Source organism: Heteronotia binoei, chromosome 14 (assembly GCF_032191835.1).
Source record: "Heteronotia binoei isolate CCM8104 ecotype False Entrance Well chromosome 14, APGP_CSIRO_Hbin_v1, whole genome shotgun sequence".
NCBI lineage: Eukaryota > Metazoa > Chordata > Lepidosauria > Squamata > Gekkonidae > Heteronotia > Heteronotia binoei.
The window spans coordinates 64,713,811-64,734,854 of record NC_083236.1 but is presented as its reverse complement, the minus strand read 5'-3'; the positions used below and the strand labels follow the sequence as shown (position 1 = coordinate 64,734,854).

The following is a 21,044-nucleotide window of genomic DNA, read 5'->3' as shown; positions in this document are numbered from 1 at the left end:
ATTAGCATATGCCCCCCCCGCCAAAAGCAACCCAACAAGAAAGGAGAGCCCCGGGCGAGCGAGGCCTGCTTGAGCTGGCTAGAGATCCAGCCAGCCCAAGCAGGTCTCGCTCACCCGGGGCTCTCCTTGGCTGCTTCTCCCCCCCCCCCCCCCGCGGTCAAAAGGCCAGCAAGCCACCCACCACCCAAAATCACATAAGAAGTGGAGAAAGGGTGGTGTGGGATTCTCCAGGGGTTAATGAGGGCTGCTGGGGGCATGGCAAAGCCCCTGGTGGCTGGCTGGCTGCCCACTCTCCTAATCCAGGAATTGTTATGCAGCTGCACCTGCTATTCAATGGACAAGGTAGGTGGGAGGAGGAGGGGGAACCCTCAGAAAGGTTCAGGAGCAGCGCTCCTCTGAGCTCCTGCTGAATCCATCATTTTGCTTTGTCAGCGTATCCTCAGTTTGGAGTGTGTCACATCTGTTCCCCTGTTGTCGTTTTTTTTTCAAAAAATCTTTTTGATTGGAACTAATTTTCATGTGTGTTCTGACATACCTAGTACTGTTTTTGTTCTCATTTTGTAATAAAAGCAGCCCTATTCCATTAACGTCCTATATTATAGGTATATCTGCTGACTGAGAGTAATATGCTTCATGGATCTGGTGACTATGGCAGAAGCTTGCATCGCAATAGACCTATTAGTCTGTAATGCGCTCCCTCGTCGTTTCGGCAAGCATTCAACATTGCTGAAGAGCCCCGTGGCGCAGAGTGTTAAAACTGCAGTACTGCAGTCCTAAGCTCCGCTCGTGACCTGAGTTTTATCCCTGGCGGAAGCTGGGTTTTCAGGTAGCCAACTCCTGAAACCGTCCATCCTTCCGAGGTCGGTCAAATGAGTACCCAGCTTGCTGCGGGGGGGAGTGTAGATGACTGGGGAAGGCAATGGCAAACCACCCCATAAAAAGTCTGCCGTGAAAACGTTGGGAAAGCGACATCACCCCAGAGTCGGAAACGACTGGTGCTTGCATGGGGGACCTTTTCTCCTCCTCCTGCATCACAATAGACCTATTAGTCTGTAATGCACTCCCTCGTCTTTCAGCAAGCACTCAACATTGCTGAAGAGCCGCGTGGCGCAGAGTGTTAAAACTGGAGTACTGCAGTCCTAAGCTCCGCTCACAACCTGAGTTCAGTCCCCGGCAGAAGCTGGGTTTTCAGGTAACCAGCTCAAGGTTGACTCAGCCATCCATCCTTCCGAGGTCAGTCAAAGAAGTCCCCAGCTTGCTGGGGGGAAAGTGTAGATGACTGGGGAAGGCAATGGCAAAACCACCCCGTAAAAAGTCTGCCGTGAAAACGTTGTGAAAGCAACGTCACCCCAGAGTCGGAGACGACTGGTGCTTGCACAGGGGACCTTTTCTCCTCCGCCTGCATCACAATAGACCTATTAGTCTGTAATGTGCTCTCTCGTCGTTTCAGCCGGCACTCAGGGCCACAAGGCACCTGCTTGGACGTTGCCAAATCAATGAAGCGCTTTCAGGCGTTTAACAGCACAGGATCAATAGCGATTTCAGGACAGAGTGCGCTTCTAGGGTTTCATACTATTCTTGGCACTTCAGGAGGGCTGGCTGCTGACCCGCCTATAATATACCCTGATTTCTGATCCTCTGTCTAGATAGAAAATGTCGAGACAGTGTGTGACTGCAATAAAAAAAAAGACCAATGCTATGCTGGGAATTATTAGGAAGGAATTTGAAAACAAATCAGCCAGTATCGTGATGCCCCTGTATAAATCGATGGTGCGGCCTCATTTGGAGTACTGTGTACAATTTTGGTTACCGCACCTCAAAAAGGATATTATAGCATTGGAAAAAGTCCAGAAAAGGGGCAACTAGAATGATTAAAGGGTTGGAACACTTTTCCTAGGAAGAAAGGTGAAAACGCTTGCGGCTCTTTAGCTTGGAGAAACGTGGACTGACGGGTGACGTGATAGAGGTTGACAAGATCATGCATGCGATAGAGAAGGTAGAGAAAGAAGTACTTTTCTCCCTTTCTCACAATACAAGAATTTGTGGGCACTCAGTGAAATTGCTGAGCAGTCAGGTTAGAATGGATAAAAGGAAGTACTTCTTCACCCAAAGGGTGATTAACATGTGGAATTCACTGCCACAGGAGGTGGTGGCGGCTGCAAGCTTAGACAGCTTCAAGAAGGGGTTGGATAAAAATATGGAGCAGAGGTCCATCAGTGACTATTAGCCACAGCATATTGTTGGAACACTCTGTCTGGGGCAGTGATGCTCTGTATTCTTGGTGCCTGGGGTGGGCACGGTAGGAGGGCTTCTAGTGTCCTGGCCTCACTGATGGACCTCCTGATGGCATCTGGTTATTTTTTGGCCACTGTGTGACACAGAGTGTTGGACTAGATGGGCCATTGGTCCGATCCAACATGGCTTCTCTTATGTTCTTCTGTCTGGGGCAGTGATGCTCTGTATTCTTGGTGCTTGGCGGGGGGGCACAGTAGGAGGGCTTCTAGTGTCCTGGCCTCACTGATGGACCTCCTGATGGCATCTGGGTATTTTTTGGCCACTGTGTGATGCAGAGTGTTGGACTGGATGGGCCATTGGCCTGATCCAACATGGCTTTTCTTGTTATCTTAGATAAGACAAAAATGTGCCTTTCTCTGTCTGCTTCTGCAATTTGATTTTAACAAGGCAATATGCAACTGAGCCTGTTGTAGCAGCACAAAAGGCACTAAATGTAGTTCAGAGATCCTGCCAGCAAATTGGGGGGGGGGGGGGCGGTGAGGAGTACATTTGTTGGAAGAAGCCCTGTTTTGCAGTCTGCAGAAGTCAGGCCACCTGGATCTATAAAAATTGGCAATTAAAAACTTATTTTTAAATATTATGGTCTTTACTGGTAAAAATACTTTTTATGTAGAAGGTGCTCAGTTTGCAACAAGCAATTATGCTAAAGCTTGCAGTGGTCATGTGAACATATGAAGCTGCCTTCTACTGAATCAGACACTCCTTGGTCCATGAAAGTCAGTCTTGTCTACTCGGACTGGCAGCGGCTCTCCAGGGTCTCAAGCTGAGGTTTTTCACACCTATTTGCCTGGACCCTTTTTAGTTGGAGATGCCGGGGATTGAACCTGGGACCTTCTTCTTACGAAGCAGATGCTCAACCACTGAGCCACCGTCCCTCCCCTTGAAAGTGATGCATGAACTTCTATCAAAGATACTGAGACATAGAATCATAGAGTTGGAAGGGACCTCCAGGGTGATCAAGTCCAGCCCCTTGCACAATCCAGGAAATTCACAAGTTATCTTCCCCCCTATGCACACGCCCAGTGACCCCCTGCTAAGTCCTGAAGATGGCAAGCACACACACACACCTCAAGGATCCCTGGCAAAACTGGCCGGGGGGGAAATTGCTGACTGATCCCATGTGCAAAAGAGAGAGCCATGGTGGAAATGTTAAAGGTTTTATGTGATGTCTGAACTTCTCTTTTCATAGAATCTCTTTTCATAGAATCATAGAGTTGGAAGGGACCTCCAGGGCCATCTAGTCCAACCCCCTGCACAATGCAGGAAACTCACAAATACTGCCCCCTAAATTTACAGGATCTTCATCACTGTCAGATGGCCATCTAGCCTTTGTTTAAAAACCTCCAAGGAAGGAGAGCCCACCACCTCCCGAGGAAGCCTGTTCCACTGAGGAACCACTTTAATGGTCAGGAAGTTCTTCCTAATGTTGAGCCGGAAACTCTTTTGATTGAATTTCAACCCTTTGGTTCTGGGCCTACCTTCTGGGGCCACAGCAAACAATTCTGCACCATCCTCTAGATGACAGCCCTTCAAGTTCTTGAAGATGGTGATCCTATCACCTCTCAGCTGCCAAATTGAGAGTCAGGTTGGTATAGTGGTTAAGTGCACGGACTCTTACCTGGGAGAACCGGGTTTGATTCCCCACGCCTTCACCTGCACCTGCTGGAATGGCCTTGGGTCAGCCATATCTCTGGCAGAGGTTGTCCTTGAAAGGGTGGTTGAAAGAGCCAGTATGGTGTAGTGGTTAAGTGAGTGGTCTCTTATCTGGGAGAACCGGGTTTGAATCCCCACTCCTCCACTTGCACCTGCTGGGTGGTCTTGGGTCAGCCATAGCTTTCATAGGAGTTGTCCTTGAAAGGGCAGCTGCTGTAAGAGCTCTCTTAGCCCCACCTACTTCACAGGGTGCCTGTTGTGGGGGAGGAAGGTAAAGGAGATTGTAAGCCGCTCTGAGACGCTGAGATTCAGAGTAAAGGGCGGGATATAAATCCAATATCATCATCTTCTTCTAGCTGGTATAATTCGTCATGCAAAAAACATGTGGGCCACCTTGCAAAGGGGTTTTTGGATTCTGCTCTTTGCTTGTATAAAGGTTCTGCTTACTAGCAACAATAGTCCTTATGGTTTATCGCCGTCAGTTATTCTACTGTTTGGTAAATAAAATGAATATCGAAACAGGAAGCTCGGCGTAAATCACTCTTAGCTGTCGAGGTGGTTGTTTTCAGCGATTTAAGCGATTGGTTTGATTTAAGCCATTCAGCCCAAGAAGTAGCATCATACCAGCGTTGTGTGTGTGTCGTAAGCAGTTCTTCCTCCAGAAGGCGGAGAAGAAGCGACCACCTCCACCAAGCGCTGCGCTTTTGAAGGACCAAATGTGAGAACATCTGTTACCAGGATTAAATTGCTAGCTGAAATCACCGAGGGGCTTGCGGGAGATTTTGCTGCTGCTGCGTCTCCAGCTCCTTGGCCTTTTTCTGCTGAGTCATTGTGTAAATTGAGACCTTTTTTTTGTTCTTGTTCTTGGCTGTGCCGTACATTAGCAACTGGGCTTGCCAGTGCCATATGGGGTCAGCTGCATTCCCTCCTCTTTCAGCGCCACCGAAGTACATTTTGCAATCAGAATGCAATCGTATTTTGCATTGACTTCGGCATTTTTGAATAGTCAAAGCCTTCACGTGGTGGTGGAAAGGGTTGTCACGTAGCCGCTGATTGAAGGTGAATCCCATAGGGGTTGATGGACAGACAATTTGAAAATAGTCACGGGACTTCGTTTTTTATATATCGTTACAGCGGCAAGGTTACGTCTGTACCCGAGGTGGCCAGACTGTGGCTCGGGAGCCGCGTGTGGCTCTTTCACACATATTGTGTGGCTCTCAAAGTCCCCGCCACCATTTTGGCCAGCTTGGAGATAGCATTTCTCTCCGTAAATCTCTTTGGAGGCCAGTGTGGTGTAGTGGTTAAGTGTGCGGACTCTTATCTGGGAGAACCGGGTTTGATTCCCCACTCCTCCACTTGCACCTGCTGGCATGGCCTTGGGTCAGCCATAGTTCTGGAGAGGTTGTCCTTGAAAGGGCAGCTGCTGTGAGAGCCCTCTCCAGCCCCACCCACCTCACAGGGTCTCTGTTGTGGGGGAGGAAGGTAAAGGAGATTGTGAGCCGCTCTGAGACTCTTCGGAGTGGAGGGCGGGATATAAATCCAATATCTTCTTCTTCTCCAAGCTAAGCCTGCCAGTAGCTTGGAGAATGCATTTAAAGTTAAAGTTGCTTTCTTTCCATCTCTCTCCCCCCCAAATCTATTTTCCTTCCTGCCTGCCTGCCTTCTCTCGAACATCTGACGTTTGTTCTGTGTGGCTCTTATGTTAAGTAAGTTTGGCCACTCCTGCTCTATGTACAGAACTGGAAAGCTATTAAAATACCGACAGTAGAAGAATGGTGGTTGGAGATGTTAGGAGGCTAGGTTGCGTTCGATGTGAGCTAGGGCCTTCTCGGTGGTAGCACCAGAATTGTGGAATGCTCTCCCGGAGGCCATAAGGGCCCTGCGGGATCTCTCCATTTTCCGCAGGGCCTGTAAGACCAAATTGTTTTGACAGGCCTTTGATATCTAACCGGGAGAGAACTGCCACCCGACATCATATAGTACTCTAGGTGATCACCGTCAGAAAAGAACAACTCGCTTATATTGTAGTGATACAGCGCCACGAAATGGTTTTCCCAAGTTTAAATTGTACTTATGTTTTATTGGTTTTTATTGGTTTTAACTTATGAATACGAATGTTGTCAGCAGCCTTGAGTCCGCTTGCGGAGAGGGCGGGATAGAAATTTAAAGTAATAAATATATAAATAAATAAATAATGTTGGAATGAGCAGAAATGGCTAAACTCACTGCTTTAATTAAAGCAAAAGACGTTATCTACCTTAATTGCTTAGTTGCAAGCCCCTAATTGACTTTCTGAACGCTAAAGAAAAAAATGACTTGGTGATATGTGGATTTGAAGCGTAAGGGTTTGTAATGAAGCGTATAGAGGGAAAAGGTTGGGTGAAATATGAGTAAGAGGAATAAGTTGGACTTTGATAGTAAATGATTGTATATTGCTTTGCTGCCAAGCTCTTTTTTCGATTTGGTTAAACTGTAAAGGTGTGCTTCTCTGCTTTACTTTCCTCCCCCCCCCTTCTTTCTATTTTTGTTTTTAATGTTTTTATAATTTTCTCCCCAATTTCTCTTGCTATGGAGCCTTGTGAGCAAAAATTGTACTTTGTGAGCGACTGGCTTGAAAGTTGTGAACTACATTAGTTTGCTCTAGGGCAGGGGTGTCGAACTCATTTGTCACGAGGGCCAGATCTGACATAAATGAGACCTTGTCGGGCTGGGTCATATGTGTGTTTATTTAAGATTAAATACCAGAGATATAAACTTTATAAAGGACACAAACAAACACAATTAAATATTTTTTTTTAAGTATAATATTCTTAAAACAGTAGCAATCATTGGTCTTAAAGGTGCTTTCTCCCAGGGGATCCAGGGAACTGGGTAAAGGAAGCTCTGGCTCCCTTCCTTCCTTCCTTCCTTCCTTCCTTCCTTCCTTCCTTCCTTCCTTCCTTCCTTCCTTCCTTCCTTCCTTCCTTCCTTCCTTCCTTCCTTCCTTCCCCAGGGGGCCAGGATAGGGAGGAGCCTCATCCAACAGAAGGAAGAGAGGCTTGGCTCAGTAGCTCTGGTGTGCGACTGTAATAGCCTGGCAAAGCAAGCTCTTCCTCCCCCCCCTTCCTCCCCAAGGGGGGAGCCTCAGCCAGTGGGGAAAATAAAGGTGTGATTGAGCAAGCCTTGCAAAGCAAGCTGTTACACAGAAGGAAGCAAGCGAGAGGGAGAAAGAAGCAGACGACAGCCAGTTGCTCGGGGGCCTGATAAGAGCCCTCCAGGGGTCTGATTCGGCCCCCGGGCCAGATGATTGACACCCCTGCTCTAGGGGCCATTTTCCCTGCGCTAAGACAAACATGTGTGTGCCAGAGGCTAAAAACCCGTGAGCTAGCTCAAACTAATTCAGCTTCGAGGGGACACTGGTGCCGACCCTTTGCAGCTTCCAAGAAATTGCAGAATCAGGCTAGACTGGGCCATCCAAGTAATTCTTACTCCGCTAATTCTTACAGCAGCTTGTAAGGTGGGTAAATAGGAGCAGCCCCGTCTCGCGAACATGCGGCCGAGTTGAAGGAACCCTCCCTGTTAGTTCACGGCAGGAGGAGATTCAAACGGGGGGCTTCCTCCTCCATACTTCATTGCCGTCGCCGTTGCGTTACTGTGGACGTCCAACTCGACACTTAATTTCTTAGCTTTGCCTCGAAGGCGGGAGAAAATCTTTGCTGCTCCCGGGATCCTAAAAATTGGAAGCAGTTCTGTGCGCTATATCCTGCAGGTTGCGGCGGTAGGAACAAGAGGGGAAGAACGGAGAATCCCATTTAAGAGTTAAGGGAGGAGGAGGAAGAAACACAGTTTTGGATGTTGCTCAGTGATAAACTTCTCCACTAACAGAAAACAGCAAAACTGGCACAGTGTAGTTCAGGGGTGTCAGACTCATTTGTTATGAGGGCCGGATCTTCACCTTGTTAGGCTGGGCCATGTGTGTCATAAAATATAATGTCAAGCAGGGGAGATATAAACTTTATAAGGAACACAAACACACACACTCAGCCTAATCCACCTCGCTGGCTTGTTGAGCCTCAGCCAACAGAAGGAAGAGAGGCTTGGCTCAGTAGCTCTGCTGTGCGATTGAGAGAGCCTGGCAAAGCTAGCTCTCCTTCCCCCACTTTCTCCCCAAGGGAGGAGCTTTGCTGTGTTGCTCCTGTGCAATTGAGCAAGCCCGGCAAAGCAAGTCGTGTTGCAGAAGGAAGCAAGAGATGGAGAAGGAAGCAGACGACAGTGAGTTGCTTGCGAGCTCAATAGGAGCCCTCTGGGGCCTGATTCGGCCCCTGGGCCACATGTTTAACACCCCTGGAAGTTGAAGTCTTTCTCTGTGCTATGCCAGTTTTCTGTTTGTAGGGAGAATGTTTGCGGGCATGTTCTTACATCACTGGCTGTCATCGTACTGTTCTGTAGTAACCATTTGCAACTGGATTAAGAAGACTGCAGATTTATACCCCACCCTTCTCTCTGAATCAGAATCTCAGAGTGGCTTACAATCTCCTTTATCTTCTTCCCCCACAACAGGCACCCCATGAGGTGGGTGGGGCAGAGAGAGCTCTCACAGACACAGCAGCTACCCTTTCAAGGACAACCTCAGGTGCAAGCAGAGGAGTGGGGAATCAAACCCGGTTCTCCCAGATAAGAGTCTGCACACTTAACCACTACACCAAACTGGCTCTTTTAGTTGTGAACTACTGCATAAATTAGTTCGCTCTAGGGGCCATTTTTCCTGAGCTGAGGAGAGGAACGGTGGCTCAGCGGTAGAGCATCTGCTCGGTAAGCAGAAGGTCCCAGGTTCAGTCTCCGGCATCTCCAACTAAAAAGGGTTCAGGCAAGTAGGCGTGAAAAACCTCAGCTGGAGAGCCGCTGCCAGTCTGAGTAGACAAGACTGACTTGGATGGATCACAGGTTTGATTCAGTAGAAGGCAGCTGCATATGTTCATAAACATGTGTGATCCGGAGGCTAAAATTAGTTTATCATATGAGCATATGGCAGTGCATGAAGCTGCACTGTGCGCTCAGGCTGGCAGCAGCTTTCCAGGGTCTCAGGTAGAAGTCTTTTGCATCAATTACTGCCTCGCCCTTTGAACTGGAAGTGCCAGGGATTGAACCTGGAACCTGCTGCATGCAAAGCAAAAGCTTTTCTACTGAGCCACAACCCCTCCCCTCCACACAGGATAATCCAGTTGCAAATAATTGCTATAACACAACAAAAGCCCAACATCCAGCTGTGTGCAATTGCAGCCTGTGTTGCCATTTTAATAAGGGGGTTTGTTTGTTAAAATCCTCTCCCCCCCCCCTCACTCTGTGCCCTGCAGCTTCTTCTTTCCCTAAAGTCTTTCTGCCTCTTTTTTCCTCTCTTTGCCGTTAGGTTCTCTGTACAGTGCACACTCTTGCTTTCCCAAGGTCAGTGCAGCGATGTTGTCTCTCTCAATCTGTAAGAAACGTGCAGGTGGCTCTTGGACCGATTTGAATTGCGCTCCGCTGTGCTTAGCCGCACATGTGTCCCGATGACAGTGACAAATTATGCGCGTGTGTGGGAGAGAAAGGGAAGAGGCGAGACGTCGGGACCGCTGCAGTTGGAAGTTCGGAGTCTTTATGTTAGTCTGTCTCCAAGCAAAGCTTGCAACAAGGAGATAACCTCTGCGCAGAGAATCTCTCGCATCCCCCCCCCCGTAACAAAACGTGACATCTGCTCTCAAAATGCCACAGCGCATCACTGCCCTCTTGTTATTTTTTTCCTCCAGGGCCCGTCCAGAGAATCATGCAGTCATCTGGGCACAGGTTCCGCGACGTCGAGCATCACCCGCTGCTTGCCGAAAATGACAGCTATGATTCGTCGTCCTCGGAGGCCGACATGGCCGACAGGGTTTGGTTCATCCGGGATGGTTGCGGGATGGTCTGCGCAGTCATGACGTGGCTCCTCGTGGTCTATGCAGATTTTGTAGTGACGTTTGTCATGCTGCTGCCGTCCAAAGACTTCTGGTACTCCCTCATCAACGGGGTTCTCTTCAACTGCTTGGCGGTGCTGGCGTTATCCTCTCACCTGAGGACGATGCTGACAGATCCCGTGAGTAGAGGCTTTCCTCTTGCGTCGCTTTACCCTCTGGTGCGTGTTGAGCCCCTGGCAGAGCTGGGAATTCCTTATAGGCAGAACGATTTAACACAGGGGTGTCAAACTCATGAGGGTTGGATTTGACATAGATGAGACCTTGTTGGGCCAGGCCATGTGTGTTCCTATTTAAGATTAGGTAGCAGAGGTAGGTAGAAACTTTATAAAGGACACAAACAAACACAATTAAAGATTTTTTTTAAAAAAAAACCTTAAACTAAAACATGCTCAAAACATTAGCACTTGTTGGTCTTAAAGGTGCTTTCTTTGTATTTCTCCCATGGGATCCAGGGAACTGGGCAAAGGAAGCTTTGACTCTTTCCTTCCTTCCCCAGGGGACCAGGAGGGGGAGGAGCCTCAGCCAATAGAAGGAAGAGAGGCTTGGTTCATTAGCTCTGCTGTGTGATTGAGAGAGCCTGACAAAGCAAGCTCTGCCTCCCCCCCCCTTCCTCCTCGAGGGAGGAGCCTCATCCAATGGAGAAAATAGAGGCTTTGCTCTGTAGCTCCTGTGTGATTGAGCAAGCCCGACAAAGCAAGCTGTGATGCAGAAGGAAGCAAGAGAAAGGGAGAAGGAAGCAGATGACAGCCACTTGCTCAGGGGCCTGATTGGAGCCTTCCGGGGGACTGATTTGGCCCCCAGGCCGCATGTTTGACACACCTGATTTAACACTTCTACAACAGTACAAACACCTTCCCAAGGGAGCAACAACCTGATTAAAGAATAAAACATAGACACATTAAGGAAACGGAATGGAAATTGCACATTTCAAGCATGTTTCTTACTTGTTTGTGAGACCTTTTCCTTGTAACTTACCATTTCCCCCAAACATTCTTATACAGTCTTTGATGTCTTCAGTTATGGGAAAGGTCTATAACTCAGTGGTAGAATGCATACTTTACATTGTTGAAGATCCTAGGTTCAGTTCCTGGGACCTCCCTTTAAATGGCTTTTGAGTAGGAGGTTCAACACCACTCTTACCTTTAAGGAACTTTTCCTAAAACTTGTTTTATTAGCCAGTTTGGTATAGTGGTTAAGTGTGCAGACTCTTATCCTGGAGAGCTGGATTTGATTCCCCACTCCTCCACTTGCACCTGCTGGAATGGCCTTGGGCTAGCCAAAGCTCTCGTAGGAGTTGTCCTTGAAAGGGCAGCTGCTGTGAGAGCTCTCTCAGACCCACCCACCTCACAGGGTGTCTGTTGTGAGTGGGGTGGGGGGAAGGTAAAGGAAATTGTGACCGCTCTGAGATTCAGAGTGGAGGGCGGGATATAAATCCAGTGTCGTTGTCTTCTTCTCCCTCCTCCCTCCTCCTCCTGCTGTCCTCCTACCTTAGGAGAAGATTCCCCGTAGGTCCTAATGCCCACCAGTCTGTTTTTTCCTGGCTCTTTGCTCAGAGCTTTCCGTATTGTGAACTTGGTTGGCAGCTCACTTTGGGATCAAGGGAGCCGATTTACATGCACACCAAGGCTCTGTGCTGGCAGATGAGAAAACAGCTTAGCTGTGCACTCCGTGCGTGCGTTCTCCTGACTCGGGGTCACTTTTTCAGCTGCCAGGGACCGAAGCAGGAGAGCACAACGTTTGTGGCTGGACTTCCAAGAAGCTTCTTCATTATGCAGCTCTGTGCGAGCCCCCTACAGCCGCATCATAAAACCCTTCAAGCACCAATCTTCATTCCTGGCTCATGGGCAGTATATGCACTCTTAAACAAATTGATAAGAATCTGTCCCTTCAAAAAAAAAAATAACGTTTGCAGATCAGCAACATCGTTAAAAAACGTCAAAGCATTGGCCTGAAACGGTAGCTTTGGGGTTTAATAATTGAGGGAATGACTGCTGGAGCAAACTGTAGTTTGTGACTCGCAAATGGAGCAGATTCTTCTCTTTCTTTGCATTTCTGTCTCTAGGCCAATCTCCTATTCCCTGCCTTCAAAGCCCTTCCTTGGCGTGGCCCATCAGACTCCACTGCATCCCTTTCTGTGATCTTTCCTGCCTTGTCTCTGCAACCCACAACAGACTGTGTTCTCCTTTGCTGATTTTTATGCCTGTGAATCGCTTCTTGACCCTTAGCGTGCTGCTCCATTTCTCCCTTCTTCTGTTGTTGGGCTAAATGTTAAAAAAAAGAGTTGGCTTGGAAGCACAAACGCTTTGATCCTCCCTGTTTCCTGGTTATGAGAGAAACTTGGTACTGTTCAACCAAAGTACCAAGAGGATCTGACTCCAATGGTAACAAGAAAAAGGAAGTTTACTTATAAAAACAGAAGCACATCTTACATGACATATTCATGTCAGCACCAACGTTCCCTCTAAGCTGCAGGACCTTGTGAGCAATAATCCTACTTTGTGTGCTACTGGCACTAAAGCTGCGAGCTGCTGCATAAATTATTGTGCTCTGGGGTCATCCTTCCTGAGCTAAGACAAAAATCTCTGAGCTGGAGGATAGAAATTTGTGAGCTAGCTCAAGCTAACTCAGCTTAGAGGGAACACTGGTCAGTGCATTTAACTTGTGAACAGATGAACTTCAACTTGCTACTGCTCCGAGCCCAGGTGTAAGAGAGAGAAGAGGAGAGGTCTTACATAAGGTAAAATGGAAGGAAGCCAAAGAGGTTCAGCATCTAACCATGAGAGGGCGGGGCCAACTGCCAAGTGTACTTCAGGGAGACAATTATGTTAACCCTTTCCCTCCCAGATCCTCTTGCATGCAGAGTTACAATAGCCAGTGAATGTACTTTTTTGTGTGTGCACCTACCTTGTCCTAGCTTTATGTTCATGCACCGTAGAACGTTTTGCTCCTGTCTCCCATCTCCGTATCTCCCCCACTTCTTTTATAACTGTAAAAATTACGTAATAGAATCTGACTTTTTTTTTTAAAGGAATTTTATTGGACGAATGATTTCATTTCATTACAGTCAACATAAAAATATATATCAGGTTATGATAGACAGGATTTTGTAGCAAAATATCATTATTCATAAGATGAGTCACAACTGGAAACTAAGGCATCACAACCTTTTCTTTCCCAAAAGGTTGAGGAGAACAATTTGAAGAATAATGCGCCGTTTTTGTTAAAATGAAATAATCCCATATTTTATCTTTCCAATTACTCAAAGATGGAGGTTTTTTATCTTTCCATTTCGCAGCTAGTTCAGTCTTAGCTATGGATAACAATATAGATATAACATCTCTTTTTACTATTTTCAACCTCATAGTCAATCCAACGATCAAGCAATACCAAAACAGGGTCAATAGGTAAATTAACACTCAGTGGCCCTGTTCAGATGCACAGTATAATCAAATGTCACTGCCTTTTCATTCCGGATTTAAAGTGGCTGATCAGACAGCAACATCTGCCTCCCGGTATTAACTCGTGGTAGCACCCCCCCCCCCCCAGTCCTTCTCAGAACCGGATTATTTTGTTACCTGCTCCTTTGCGGTGTTTTTTGAGTTCTCCGGTTTCACCTCCTAGTTTTCTCCATCTAGATAGTTCTGCTGCGATATTGAACATATGAAGCTGCCTTATACTGAATCAGACCCTTGGTCCATCAAAGTCAGTATTGTCTTCTCAGACTGGCAGCGGCTCTCCAGGGTCTCAAGCTGAGGTTTTTCACACCTATTTGCCTGGACCCTTTTTTGGAGATGCCAGGGATTGAACCTGGGACCTTCTGCTTCCCAAGCAGATGCTCTACCACTGAGCCACCATCTTCCTTTATTAACCAACTTCCGGATGTCTGAAGGCTGTTCCAGAGCAAAAGGAGCCTCAGACATCCGGTTTACGGTCGCCAATTTTTTTTACTACTTAGCGATGTGCGCATAACCGCATAACGTTTTAACCTACGTGCATATGCGCATAATAGCGGAGGGAAAAAGAACTGCATGGTGCCGTCGTGTGGACGGCAGAAGACGGTTCACTGCAGAGTGATTCGAATTGTACTATGGTAGTCGGATCGATAATATCCGGAACAAAGATATTCAGAACAACCGGGTCAGGTTAACCCGGACTCAACACGCTGTGTGAACAGGGCCAACATTTGATTTAACACTGAAGTAGAATCCGACTTGTCGTGAGCTGTGTACAATAGCATAGACTGCAGTCCATACTCATTTATCCAACTTACTTTGTAAAACACTTTGTACAGTGCAACCCTATTGAATCGCTGTCTGTCTTCCCTCCGATGTGCCGCAGGGGGCTGTTCCCAAAGGAAACGCCACAAAAGAGTACATGGAGAGTTTGCAACTGAAGCCCGGCGAGGTGATCTACAAATGCCCCAAGTGCTGCAGCATCAAACCGGAGCGCGCCCACCACTGCAGGTACAGACTGCCGCTGCCTTTGGACTCCAGGGTGCTCTAAAAAACTTTGGAAGCGTCTGCCTGGAAGATATTTCCCTGAAGTGTGCATTTCTTTTGTTTCTCTTGTCGGAGCAGTTCGAGCTGCCCGTTGTTCCCTGCTGCCCGCACCAGCGTGAACATCTGAAGCTGCCTTCTACTGAATCAGACCCTCGCTCAGTCCATCAAAGTCAGTATTGTCCACTCAGACTGGCAGCGGCTCTCCAGGGTCTCAAGCTGAGGTTTTTCGTGCCTACTTGCCTGGACCCTTTTTAGTTGGAGATGCTAGGGATTGAACCTGGGACCTTCTGCTTACTGAGCAGATGCTCTACCACTGAGCCACCGTCCTTCCCCTAAAGTCAGTCTTGTCTACTCAGACTGGCAGCCGCTCTCCAGGGTCTCAAGCTGAGGCTTTTCATGCCTACTTACCTGGACTCTTTTTAGTTGGAGATGCCGGGGATTGAACCTGGGACCTTCTGCTTACCGAGCAGATGCTCTACCACTGAGCCACCGTCCCTCCCCTAAAGTCAGTCTTGTCTACTCAGACTGGCAGCCGCTCTCCAGGGTCTCAAGCTGAGGTTTTTCATGCCTATTTGCCTGGACCCTTTTTTAGTAGGAGAGGCCGGGGATTGAACCTGGGACCTTCTTACCAAGCAGATGCTCTACCCACTGAGCTACCATCCCTCCCCACAATGAAAGATAGGGCCCTTGCAATTCAACTGGTTTTTGTCAGCAGAGCTGGGCATGATCCTGAAAGGTTGTTTCCCTTGGAGCCCACCTTGTGAGTGCAGCTGCTGCTTCAACTTGGCCTAGCCCCCCCCCCCTCTCCTTTCCAATTCCAAGCACTTTTTCTCTTGGAAAGCTAAAGGGGAGCTCCTCCGCACTTACAAGGCCCAGATTCAGTTTTGCTCAGCCTTTTTAGCAAGAGGAGCATCTGTGGTGCGTGCACAGATGGTCATGCTCTCAGCCCCAGTCTGTGCAGCTGTTCATGGAGGATGGTCTCTCTTTTCCCTTTTTATTATGGAACAGAGGTCCATCAGTGACTATTAGCCACAGGGTATTGATGGAACTCTCTGTCTGGGACAGTGATGCTCTGCATTCTTGGTGCTGGGGTGGAGTGAGGGGGGGGACAGTGGGAGGGTTTCTGGTGTCCTGGCCCCACTAATGGACCTCCTGATGGCGCCTGGGTTTTTTTGGCTGCTGTGTGACAGGGTGTTGGACTGCCTGATCCAACAGGGCTTCTCTGATGTTCTTATGGAACATCAGGGGTGGCCATACTTGCTTAACATAAGAGACACGTAGAGTAAATGCCAGATGTTTGAAAGCCATAAGGGAGGGAGGGAGAGGGGATGAATAGAAGGAAGAGAGGGAGGGAGAGAGAGAATGAAGGGAGGGAGGGAGGAAGATGTAGAAAGAAAGCAAATTTATCTTTAAATGCATTCTCCAAGCCAACCGATGGGGTGGGGTGGGGACTTCAAGAGCCACACAGTATGTGTAAACGAGGTCTGATTTGTTATAAGGCCACCTTCCTATGTCTGTTGAAGCTAATCTGCTTTCCTGCTGGGATTTTAAGAAAGCCCCTTGCCACTTGCGAGTAATGAGGATCTTCTCAGCCTGTCTGAATTAGGGGATCAGTGATCATCTTCGTGGTCTCTGAGCCTCACACTCATGGGATAGAGCGCCTGCACCAATCCCTGAATCGGTACCTAGAAAGCCCGGGATTTTTTGCACCTGACACCCAGTGAGCATGCGCAGAAGCCCCAGCATGCATGTTCACGAGGGCCAGCATGAGGATTCCGCCAGTTCTTTCTTGACCGCTGCGTTGGAAGGATCTCTTCTTCACTGCTCCAGTCGGTACTTACCCGTTCTTTTCTTCTCCCGGTTTAGCTGCCCGTTACTCGTCTCCGTTTTTCTTCCACTTCGTTTCCTGTGGGGGGGGGGGAGAGAAAGATTTTAGTTTGGACTTCGCCCTTCAGGGCATTCCATCCCACCACCCCCATTCCTACTGGCGCGCTCTGCTCCGACTTCCTATGGAAAAACATTGGGGATTCTTTAAACGGTGCTTGAAGTGCGGAAGCAAAATTGCACCTCTGGACGGTCACTTTCTCTGCCTTTTGTGTCTGGGCGAGGAATACCGCGTTGACTTGTGCCAGCATTGCTCAAAATTTGCCGAGCAAACACGGAAAAATCGAGCGGCCGGGCTGTTGGCGACCTTAGTCGAATTGGCCCTTTTACCGCCCAAAATGGTTAAGGCTTTTCGGCATCAATGGGCAACCCTACCCAGTCTCGGTATCTACTGTCCTGATGGGATTGTCGACCAAAACCTTGGCTGCTACTCCCGCTGATTGCGATCGTGCTGTGAAGTGGGCAACTGACACTCTGACTGAATCCACCCCGACGAAGCATCGGGATGATTCGGGAGCCAAGTCGAAGCACAAGTCAAAGCACAAGTCGAAGGAAAAGCGCAAGAGACAGGATAGACTCTCTTGCACACCATCTCCATGTCGGGATGCCTTGACGCTGGATCCGGCGGCGGTGCGAGCTGCCCCACCGCAAAAGTTACTAGCTTCACCTGGCAGTCGGAGAAGCCCATTGGCATTGGGGAGACTTGACTGGATCGGAGCACAAGATTGATCTGACCCAGCAAACGCCTTCCTCTCGTTTGCGATCTCATCGGCGAAGTGACAGCGATTGGTATTGGAAGTCGAGGCATCCGCATCGGCCGAATCAGTGGTCCTGCTTCTGAATAAGAGACAAATACAAGATAGAGGGATGGAACTGAGAACTCCTCTCTGTAGACCCCTGCCATCTCCTGTTTGGGAACAGTGACCATGGCCATACTTTTATGGAACTTATCCATATCATTCGCCATACCCATGGTATCCCCCCCCCCCGTGACCCGCCGGACTGGTATCAATGATCAGAAGTTGCTCACTTCTTGAGAGTCTCGCACCACTCATCAGTGTGTCATGCACCGTCGGCATCGGTATCGATCCCGCTGGATCGACGCAAGGAGCAAGCTAGGGATCCCCAGATAACCCCATTGGCATCAATGCGCCTTCCTGATCGCGCTTCTACCCCGCAGTTGTCAGAGCATTCTGATGTGGGAGGGGCATCCTCAACGTTGGACTCTGACGCCAGTGATGATGACTTGGACAAAACACAGACTGAAATGTCGCCTGCCCCTCATATCGCAGATGACCTCCCTATATCCCCCTCGGAGGACTTTAAATCATATAGGAATCTAGTGAAGCACATGGCACAAGCCCTCTTCCTCACAGTGGTACAGCCGCAGCATTTGACATCATGCAGCGGGATACGTCAACAGCTGTAGCGCTCCCCCAGGTTATTTTACAGGCGGTAAAGGAGCCATGCTCGAAGCCCGAATCCACGCCAATTTCCTCACGCTGTTTAGACCATATGTACCGCATCCAAGAAACTGAGGCTGAGTTTCTCTTTACCCACCCCAAGCCTAATTCTGTGGTGGTCTCCTGCTCTTCAAAGGCGCGTAAACCCCACTCCTCTCCTCCGTACAAGGAGGCAAAGAAGATAGACAATGCTGGCAGACGTTTTTATTCTGCTGGGGCTCTAGGAGTTAAAATCTCCAACTATGCTGCCTGTATGGCACGTTATCAGTATTCCATCTGGGAACAGCTCACGTCCATAATAAGAGGACAAGCGATCCGTGGCTCGAAAGCTGCAGAAAGAGGGATTCACTCTAGCCTAAGCAACAGTTAGTCGCATCCAAACATATGATGGATGCGTCCGCTGAGACGCTTATCTCTGCCATCTCGCTACGCCGTCATTCCTGGTTACAGTCAATGACACTAGAGCCTGACACTAGAGCCTAAGTGGAGGATCTTCCTTTTGAAGGAGGTCTATTCAATTCAACTACTGACAGTGTCTTACAAGAAATGGACAAAAGCATTAAAACCTCTTGGAATCTTGGGGTTCTTCCTCTTCTCGTTCAGCCAAATCAAAACCCTGGCACAAGCCATGGCCTAAGAGGCCATATCAAAAATACTCACCTGACAAATCCTGGAGACCTCGTTCTTCACAAACTGACAGCAGGTCACCCTATAGAGGAAACAAGTCAAAGTTCACTTCGGCTTCTGCCAATTCGAGCAAACCCAAGGGGTCCCATCCTCCTAAACAGGGCCTTTGACTTTCCCGATTTGCCCACCAAGTGTCCCCTCCTCGCTTCTGGACCCACCTGTCTCCATCCTTACTTATCTGCATGGAGGTCCATCACCAAAGACAAATGGGCCCTCTCCATAATAGAGGAGGGGTACACGATAGAATTCAATCGGGTTCCAACGCATTCAATCTTTGTCATCACACCTCCCTCCCCTCCTCTGGTGGAGGAAGTGCGCAATCTTCTGGAAAAGCGAGCAATAGAACCAGTCCCCCTCACAGCCAGGAACAAGGGATTCTACTCCCGATATCTTCTGGTCCCCAAACGGGACAGGGGCCTGAGACCAATTATGGATCTGCGGAACCTGAACAAATTCATCATGTACCAAAAGTTTCGAATGTCCACTCTACAAGCAATTTTACCTCTCATCAACAAAGGGGATTGGATGGCCACCCTGGACCTGAAGGATGCCTACTTCCATGTCAGCATCCACTCATCTAGCAGGCAGTACTTCAGGTTTGCGATTGGCTCCAGTCATTTCCAATACAAAGCTCTCCCGTTCAGGCTTTGTACTGTGCCGAGGGTGTTTACCAAGATGATGGTCATTGTAGCCGCCCACCTAAGGCTCCAGGGCATAGTCGTCTTTATTGACGACTGGCTTCTGGTTGTGGATTCCGAAGATCGTCTTTCATACCACATTTCTGTTACGCTTCAACTCCTCCGAACCCTCGGCCTGCAAGTCAACGCAAAAAAGTCACATTTGCTCCCATCGAGGAACCGTGCAGTTTATAGGGTCACTCCTAGATACGAAGCTACATCGTGCTTTTCTGCCCCAGCAGAGAGTGACAAACATTATAACTCTCATCCACCTTCTCCGACTCCGGAAGTGGGGCACGGCACAACAGCTGCAGAGACTATTGGGATTGATGGCAGCAACTACCAATGTGCTGCTGTTTGTGAAGCTTCGCATGCGAGTGCTCCAGATTTGGTTCCTCAAGCGGTTTCGTCCCTTACAGGACTTACCTCGGAAGAGGTTCAGGATCCCCCCCTCAATACTGCAGTCTTTGGAATGGTGGACATCAGGGGACAACATCTGTCAGGTAGCCCCCTTCCACCTACCAGTGACAACAGACACGATCACCACGGATGCTTCCCTTTGGGGGTGGGGTGTGCACTTGGATACCCTGTGTATGGGTGGACCTTGGCCCCCACCACTGACTTCCTGCCATATAAACTATCTGGAGCTGCTGGCAATCCATTTTGCACTCTGTTCCTTTCGTCCACTGATAGTGGGCAAAGCTGTGGCAGTCCTCACAGACAATACTACGGCCCTCTGCTATGTCAGCAGACAAGGCGGGACGGTCTCCCGCAAACTGTGTGCCCTAGCGATCGAATTGTGGATGGAGTGCCTGGACCTAGACATCTACGTGAATGCATCCCATCTTCCGAGGGTACTCAACTTGCAAGCAGACTCCCTGAGCAGGGGCGCTGCATCTCTGCACAAATGGGAGATCCAATAGTGTTATCTCCAACCGGTATCTCTGCAATGGGGACATCCCCAGGTCGACGTCTTTGCAACAGCTCTAAATGGAAAATGCCACCCATTTTGCACCAGGGGAGGGATGGACCCCCCTTCTCTGGGAGATGGCCTGCTGTTTCCCTGGAAAAACCTTTTTCTGTACATGTTCCCACCTCTTCCACTTCTGACGAAGGTAGTCAACAAGCTTCAGAGGGAACGGCCAGAATGGATACTGATAACACCACGGTGGCCCCGTCAGGACTGGTTCCCAATTCTGCTCGAGCTAGCACCGGGAGTTTTCTATCACTTTCCAGCGGAGTCGGACCTCCTCTCAGCTCAGGAGGGTCAACCACCACAATGTTCCTCACCTCAAGTTGACGGCTTGGTTCATCGATCCATAGAGTTTTCAGAGAGGGTTCAGCAGGTTCTCCTGAACAGCAGGAAGTTGTCTACTTGTCTGTCCTATGAGAGGAAGTGGACAAGATTTGTCAAGTTTCTGAGGGGAAAAGACGTTCCGCCCCAGTTGGCAGGCTTATCTGTAATTTTTCATTTTCTCCTGTCTCTCACTGATGCTGGTCTAACTCTTTCTTCAATTAGAGTTTACTTGTCAGCTATATCTGCTCAAGATGTGCCAATTGAGGGTCATTTGGTCTTCGTGCACCCTCATACAAAGCGATTTTTGAAGGGACTTCTCAGATTACATCCCCCATCTAAATCGCCTCCAGTTTTGTGGGACTTACCATTAGTGCTGAATAGGTTGACCAGGCGACCGTTTGAACTGATGGCGACCTGTTCCCTACAACTACTATCATGGAAGACGGCATTTTTGGTTGCGATTTTTGGTCTGCACTGAGGGTGGGTGAACTCACGGCTATGCGTTGCAATCCCCCATAGTTGGCTTTTCATGAGTCTGGTGTGTCCTTGACTCCAGACGTTTCCTTTCTCCCTAAGGTGGTTTCCCAGTTTCACCTTAATCTGGAGGTATGGTTTTCCACGTT

At 48.7% G+C, this 21,044-nt stretch overlaps 1 protein-coding gene across 1 annotated transcript in view; it reads left to right on the top strand.

Moving 5' to 3' along the window:
* Nucleotides 1-21,044, top strand: part of ZDHHC7 (zinc finger DHHC-type palmitoyltransferase 7) — a 64,894-nt gene that overhangs the window by 23,288 nt on the left and 20,562 nt on the right. The window contains exons 3-4 of the mRNA XM_060254376.1: nucleotides 9,711-10,033; nucleotides 14,253-14,377. Coding sequence (XP_060110359.1) covers nucleotides 9,728-10,033; nucleotides 14,253-14,377 — 431 coding nt within the window. The 5' untranslated portion in view covers nucleotides 9,711-9,727. The remainder of the gene's footprint in view (nucleotides 1-9,710; nucleotides 10,034-14,252; nucleotides 14,378-21,044) is intronic.